At 42.4% G+C, this 7,639-nt stretch overlaps 2 protein-coding genes across 2 annotated transcripts; both read left to right on the forward strand.

The window, feature by feature from the left end:
* The first annotated feature begins 203 nt into the window (after positions 1 to 203).
* On the forward strand, positions 204 to 1,774 carry LOC134188286 (TNF receptor-associated factor 6-like). Its single transcript, XM_062656482.1, has one exon. It carries the CDS (start codon positions 204 to 206, stop codon positions 1,506 to 1,508), a length of 1,305 nt encoding a protein of 434 aa, XP_062512466.1. The 3' UTR covers positions 1,509 to 1,774.
* Positions 1,775 to 4,923: 3,149 nt separating this feature from the next.
* On the forward strand, positions 4,924 to 6,685 carry LOC134187960 (TNF receptor-associated factor 3-like). Its single transcript, XM_062656142.1, has 2 exons — positions 4,924 to 5,057; positions 5,109 to 6,685. Exons 1-2 carry the CDS (start codon positions 4,924 to 4,926, stop codon positions 6,508 to 6,510), a joined length of 1,536 nt encoding a protein of 511 aa, XP_062512126.1. The 3' UTR covers positions 6,511 to 6,685.
* Positions 6,686 to 7,639: the final 954 nt, after the last annotated feature.

Below are 7,639 nucleotides of genomic sequence, written 5' to 3' on the forward strand. Positions count from 1 at the left end.
AGGAACGAAAGATTAGTAGCTTTTGGTTGTCTAGTGTCTAATGAGAGGGATGTACAAATGTGTGTACAGTTGTGGAGAGAAGATGGTATGTGTGTGAGTGATATCCTTTGTATGTGTACCTAGAGGTTTTGCACCCAGAGTCACATAGTAGGAGATTTCCGGGTTACGGAATGTCATGCGCAAACCAGCCCTCGTGACATGTCATGGCTGTCCACCATGAAAGTGGATTCGATGCTCACTTTGTTGAACCTGTGAAAGATCGATACACATGCCCCATTTGCCACTTGGCAGCACGAGAGCCAATGCTGACTAAGTGTGGTCACCAATTTTGCCAGGAGTGCTTGAGGCCCCTCATTAGGGATGGTAATGCAACGTGTCCTGTGTGCAGGGAGGAATTGAAAGAATCAGAAATGTTTCTAAACAACATGACAAAACGTGAGATTCTTAGTTTGAAGATTTATTGTGATCAACGTGAGAAAGGCTGTAGCTGGCAAGGTGAACTGAGACAGTGTGATGAACACAACCAGGAATGTGGCTATGTAGTTGAGGTGTGCAGCAATGATTGTGGGGAAGTGATAATGAGAAAGGACATGGACTATCACAAGCAGAATATGTGCAGTCGAAGAATTGTGGGTTGTTGCTACTGTGATACACAGTTGGAACATGGACAGTTAACTGTTCACTATGAGACGTGTGACAGTTACAGTCCTCAACAGTGTGATTTTGCATCAGCTGGATGCCAGTTCATAGGAAATAAAGAACAACTACAAGATCATTTGGAAAAGAACATAGTCAATCATCTTAGTTTGACTATGCAATCAGTGAGCAATCTACAAGAGAAATTGGCAAGTGCTGACAAGAAGCAGAAAAGGATGGAGACGAATTTGTCAGTTGCTGAGGATGAGTTATGTGATGTTAAGGAAAAGCTGCAACAGACAGAAAGTTTACTGTTGGCTGCAAACTATGGGTCATTTATCAAAAGTTTGGGTGTTGAGTGCTTGGGGAAAGACGACCAGAAACAGTCAGTGGAGTATGTGAACACTTTACTAGATGACCAGACTCAAATTTCATTTGAAATAGGTGGCACTTTTGTAGACCTGTGGAAGATAAAGACACAACACTTTTACCACAAACATTCTGTTGGTTGTCAATCAATTTTATCTAACAAATTTTACACAAGAAATCCAAGGTTGCATTTACAGCTTGAGCTTATTTCTGATGAATGTGGATATGGTTCCTCACAGCGATGCTCTTATGTAGTAAGGGTACGCTGTTGTGATAGAAGGTATGACAAACGATTACACGAGTCAAAGTATTTGATGTCAGCTTGTCTACATGATAGCCGTGGTTACAGCTTAAGAGTCCAGAGAGAGAGTGACTTTAGTAGCTCTCATGGCAGAGGACGGGAGACTTTGTGTAAGGTTGATCTGACATTTGGTGCCACTAACAAAAGTCTGGTTGTGACGGATGGGCTGTTGGTTGTCTTTGAGTTGGAATTAAAATCCTAAAGTTTTACCAATTGTGTTGGCTGCAAGTTTTTACAAGTGCTTTAATTAAGATGAGACTTTAGTCAGTGAACAGGCTATGATCATTTGACAGCAGTGTTTACCTTTCATGTGCCAGATATGCAGGAGTTTTGTATTGTATGTATTAGGAGTTTCTAATGTTCACTTGGTGCAATACAGTTGCTGTGCTAATCTGACAGATGTAAATGCTCAGCCACAGTTTAGATTGTTCTTGCTTACATTATGGATACTGAATGTTTATCACAATAATGCCGATTAATTCAAGGACTTATTTGGATATTGCTTGCATTTTGAGAATAGCAACTATCTACAGCGCTTACACACACACACACACACACACACACACACACACACACACACACACACACACACACACAAACACACACACACACACACACACACACACACACACACTCAAACACACACACACACTCAAACACACACACACACACACACACACACACACACACACACACAAACACACACACACACACACACACACACACACACACACACACAAACACAAACACACACACACACACACACACACACACACACACACACACACACTCAAACACACACACACACACACACACACACACACACACACACACACACACACGCACACGCACACGCACACGCACACGCACACGCACACGCACACACACACGCACGCACACACACACACACACAGACACAGACACAGACACAGACACAGACACAGACACAGACACAGACACACACACACACACACACACACACACACACACACACACACACACACACACACACACACACACACACACGGAGCACACATACACATGCACGCACGCACGCACGCACACAGTTCATGCGTTTCACAGAGTCGACACCACCTATAATTTATAGTTCGCGCATGCGCAATTATTTACCCGCCTACAAGTGTGGCGTGCCTAGCGCCTGACAGTTCTCTGTCAGACTGCAGAGTTGCCAACTCTGCCTCATTGAGCGAGAGACTCCCGCCTACCTTCATTTGTCATCAAATCTGATGCATTCTGACAATTGGTGGGCGTGCCTGTTGTGTGTAACAACAACCCTAGTGAAAGGGAGCACTACAGTGCTGACTCCTAGGCGACGAGAAATTGACATCTTTCAGTCAGAGATTTTAGTTCTAGTCTCGCATAGCCATATATCTCCGCCTACATCCATATGGCGAGAAATACTTCAAGTTCTGGTTGTACTTTGGTTGTACAGTAGAATTAGCAAATACGTAATGTGCTTCCAAACGCACTGCAAAGCAGGAAACTTACCTATGCGTGTGTTCCTAGTACATCGAACAATTGATGTTACTAGTCTCAACAACGAGGCACAGGTACGTACAGTACTACAATAACAACGTCTACACCAAACAGTTAACTGCTGCACATGTACTGGCAAGCACCTACTAATTAATTAACCTCCACGTGTACGTCACTAGACACAAGCATTCCAACACTTGTTTATACAGATAACGTCTGAGTCACACTATATAGACCCAACACTTGTGTAGACAGGTGGCTGAGAAAGGACAGGCAGTCTTATCATCAAACGCCATTTTCGCCCGGAAGTTTGACGCGGCTACGCGAGACTACCATAGGATATGTCGAGATTACACGAGCGCTACACTGTACCAGTGAACGCACGCTATACATTCCAAAGTTGTTAACATGGTCGTTTCTGGCAAGTCAATATTTCCGTCGAGTCGGGTCGTGCGCTACTTCCAGTGAGACGAATACAATAGCCCTCGCTACGCCTAGAGTTAATTATGTTAGTACATACTTGATATCCGGATATCAATGTCTATGTGCCAGCCCGTCACTCCATCCGGCTCTTTCATACATATTTGGTCGGTCAGGCAAAACTGTCTGGAAGTGGAAAAGGGGAGGGGCTGGCTATTCTCTATACTACAAAAATGTTCCTAGCTACGCCCCTTTTAAGTTAGGGCTAGCGATACTAACCAAGGAGTTGTATTGCTGGAAAACCGATCGAAGAAAGCCACAAAACAATAGAATGTAGACCATCTATATACCTCGTTCTTATATAATTAAGTAATCTAGGCAGTGGTACGTACAAGTTCTGTGTTTTACATTTGTTAATTGCACTTTGTTTCTTTAGGTGTACTGTAATTAATTAATTAATTAATGGCTTCTACTCCAACCGAGCAAGCAGATATTTAAATTTTGCTAAACATATATTATTTAACATTTATGATATAAAATTTATTGATATTAATGCTATTGTAGGCGTGTCAAAAATTTTAAGCTTCCGCATTTTTTCCTGCAAACTCAAGCATTTTGATTCAGCTAGGTTGGCAGGTCTGAGACTGTGAGAGAAGATGGCAGTTTACAGTTATTGTGTACTTAGAGGGGAAGTCCAACAAAAATGAACTTAACTTGTATTAGTAGATCTTACCAAGCCAACTCAATCGGTATAAGTTACTCCGTTATCTTCGCTTTTGTATACGAGAACGAGCGATGTTTCTGTGATGTGCAACGCCCACGCGCCTGCTCCGCGCTTCCTGGTGGATTAAAGTCTAGCGGGAAAACAGCTCTACGGACACCATTTTACTTTAGAGAGGAACCACTGACGGCAAGAAGGCAGATATTCATATTATCTTCGCATTCACATTCGGCATTCTCGATATATCCGTAGCAGTCAGCCGTAAACGCATTGATTTATTTCCAGTGGGCGGAGCTTAATCGACCAGGATCAGGAAGCGGCGAGCGGGCGCGTGGGCGTTGCACAACACAGTACATCGCTCGTTCTCGTATACAAAAACGCAGATAATGGAGTAACTTATACCGATCGATTTGTCTTTGTAAGATCTACTCATACAAGTTAAGTTCATTTTTGTTGAACTTCCCATCTAGCTTTTATATCTAGCTCTAATATGAACCAAACACATTGCAATATTAATTAAGTTAATTAGTGCTGCCACGGAGCTGAAATTTCTATCATTTGCCGTTGAGTCTACAGTTTCTACGCTCTACCTCTGTCTTTTTTGAAGCAGTTGCTGCTTGTTGTCGTGCACGACAGTTCGGTGCAATTGTGGATTTGAGACTCAAAGTGTAACGATTACATTGGTTGTTGGAAGTCAAGTAACTTATATACTATCTATTCATTAATTGTTTACTTCGAACTCTTTTTTTTGTTTCCAGACTGTCACACTAATTTGTTGGAAATGGAGACGGTAAACGGAAGGTCAATAGCTTTTAATTGGTTACCCTAGGATGAGCAAATATGTGTGTACAGATGTGGAGAGAAGATGGTATGGTGAGTGCTACCCTACCCGTTGTATCTGCTGTAGAGGTTTTGCACATATTAGGAGATTTCCGGGTATTGGAATGCCATGCGCAAACCAGCCCTCGTGGCATAGGCCATGGCTGTCTATCTCATAGGTGGATTCGATGCTCACTTTGTTGAACCTCTCAATGATCGATACACATGCCCTATTTGCCACTTGGCAGCACGAGAACCAACGCTGACCAAGTGTGGTCACCAATTTTGCCAGAAGTGCTTGAGGCCCCTCATTAGGGATGGTAATGTGACGTGTCCTGTGTGCAGGGAGAAACTGAAGAAATCAGAAATCTATCCAAACAACATGACAAAACGTGAGATTCTTAGTTTGAAGATTCTTTGTGATAAGTGTGAGGCAGGCTGTAGTTGGCAAGGTGAACTGAGACAGCGTGATGAACACAACCAGGAATGTGGCTATGGAGTTGAAGCGTGCAGCAATGATTGTGGAGAAATGATAATGAGAAAGGACATGGACTATCACAAGCAGAATGAGTGTAATCGCCGAATAGTGGATTGTTACTACTGTGATACACAGCTGGAATATGGACAGTTAACTGTTCATTATGAGACGTGTTATAGTTACCCTATTGACTGTCCTTATGAGTGTGGAACGCAGGTTGCTAGGAAGGACGTGGAAGTGCATATCAGCAGAGAGGGCGTATGCCCCACCAGTTCTCTACAGTGTGATTTTGCATCAGCTGGATGCCAGTTCATTGGGAATAGAGAGCAACTACAAGATCACCTGGACAAGAACATAGTCTATCATTTTAGTTTGGCGATGCAAACAGTGAGCAATGTACAAGAGAGACTGGCAAGTGCTGAAAAGAAACAAGCATTAGCAGACAAAAAGCAAGCAGAAACAGGCAAAGAGTTAGCAGCTGTTAAGAAAACACTGCAACAGACAGACAATGAGTTAGTGGTTGTTAAGAAAACACTGCAAAAGACAGACAATGAGTTAGTGGTTGTTAAGAAAACACTGCAAAAGACAGACAATGAGTTAGTGGCTGTTAAGAAAACACTGCAACAGACAGACAATGAGTTAGTGGCCGTTAAGAAAGCACTGCAACAGACTGAAAGTTTACTGTTGGCTGCAAACTATAAGACATTCAGCAAATTTTTAGGTGGCGAGAGCTTAGAGAAAGATGATCAGAAACAGTCAGTGGAGTATGTGAAGGCTTTACTGGACAAACCAATACAAATTTCATTTGAAATGGATGACACTCTTGTATACCTGTGGAAGATAGAGTCACAACAGTTACCAGACTTGAAATTGTACAAATCACAGCAGTGCGCAATTTTATCTAACAAATTCAACACCGGAAATCGAAGTTTGCATTTACAACTTGAACTTTCTTGTCGAACAACCATCACGTCTATTTCATGCACCTATACATTTGAAGCAAAGGTGTACTATTGGGGTCAACAACAAGCCAAGAAATCGCACAAGTCAAAGTATTTGATGTCAATTTTGCTGCATGATAATCATCATTACAGGTCAAGAGTCCAGAAAGAGATTGACTTTAGTCACTTGGCTACGCATGAACAGTTCCATGATGTAGAAAAAGATTGTTTGTCTGTGGTTTGTCCGAAATTTGAACGCGTGTATTCTTCTAGCCTAGATGTGAAAGATGGGTTGTTGGTTGTCTTTGAGTTGCAATCAAAACTCTAACTGTGTTTTTTAATTTTTTGGCTGCAAGTTTTACGAGCGTATAGGATGTGGGAGTTTTATAATTAGTGAACAGTTTATGATCGTTTGACAGGAATATTTAACTTAGCTGTCTTGTGCTGTACGCAGGAGTTCTATACTGTTGTATGTATTGGGGTTTGTAGTTGGTGTAATACAGTTGCTGTGAATAATCTGGTCGAGTGAAGACATAGATGCTCAGTTACATTTAGTTTTTTTTTGTGAGCAAGAATTGTATTTGCGTGACAGTATCCTACAGTCATTACACTCATACACACACACACACACACACACACACACACACACACACACACACACACACACACACACACACACACACACACACAGTTCATGATTTCACAGAGTCAATACCACACCTATCTTTAATTTATAGTTCCCGCATGCGCAATTATTTACCCGCCTACAATGGTGGCGTGCCTAGCGCCTGACAGTTCTCTGTCAGACTGTAGAGCTGCCAACTCTCTCGCATTGAGCGGGAGACTTCCGCCTACCTGCATTTGTCATCAAATCTGATGCATTTTGACCACTGGTGGGCGTGCCTGTTGTGTGTAACCATACCCATACTAGAAGGGAGCACTACAGTGCTGACCCCTAGGCGACGAGAAATTGACATCTTTCAGTCAGAGATTTTAGTTCTAGTCTCGCGTAGCCATATCTCCGCCTACATCCTTCTGGCGAGAAATACTTCCAGTTCTGGGTGTACTTTGGTTGTACAGTAGAATTAGCAAATATGTAATGTGTTTCCATACGCACTGCAAAGCAGGAAACTTACCTATGCGTGTGTTCCTAGTACATCGAACAATTGATATTAATAGCCTCAACAACGAGACACAGGTACGTACAGTACTACAATCACAACAACATCTACATCAAACAGTTAACTGCTGCACATGTACTGGCAAGCACCTACTAATTAATTAACCTCCACGTGTACGTCACTAGACACAAGCATTTCAACACTTGTTTATACAGATAAGGTCTGAGTCACACTATATAGACCCAACACTTGTGTATACAGGTGGCTGAGAAAGGACAGGCAGTCTTATCATCAAACGCCATTTTCGCCCGGAAGTATGACGCGGCTACGCGAGAC

The sequence above is a fragment of the Corticium candelabrum genome, chromosome 12, assembly GCF_963422355.1.
Source record: "Corticium candelabrum chromosome 12, ooCorCand1.1, whole genome shotgun sequence".
NCBI classification, from domain to species: domain Eukaryota; kingdom Metazoa; phylum Porifera; class Homoscleromorpha; order Homosclerophorida; family Plakinidae; genus Corticium; species Corticium candelabrum.

Excerpts from the sequence above, each read along its gene's own strand:
- LOC134188286 (XM_062656482.1), top strand. The coding sequence starts at position 204 with ATGGCTGTCCACCATGAAAGTGGATTCGATGCTCACTTTGTTGAACCT.
- LOC134187960 (XM_062656142.1), top strand. The coding sequence starts at position 4,924 with ATGGCTGTCTATCTCATAGGTGGATTCGATGCTCACTTTGTTGAACCT. Across the intron at positions 5,058-5,108 it reads GGTCACCAATTTTGCCAGAA|GGAGAAACTGAAGAAATCAG; the intron begins GTGCTTGAGGCC and ends TCCTGTGTGCAG.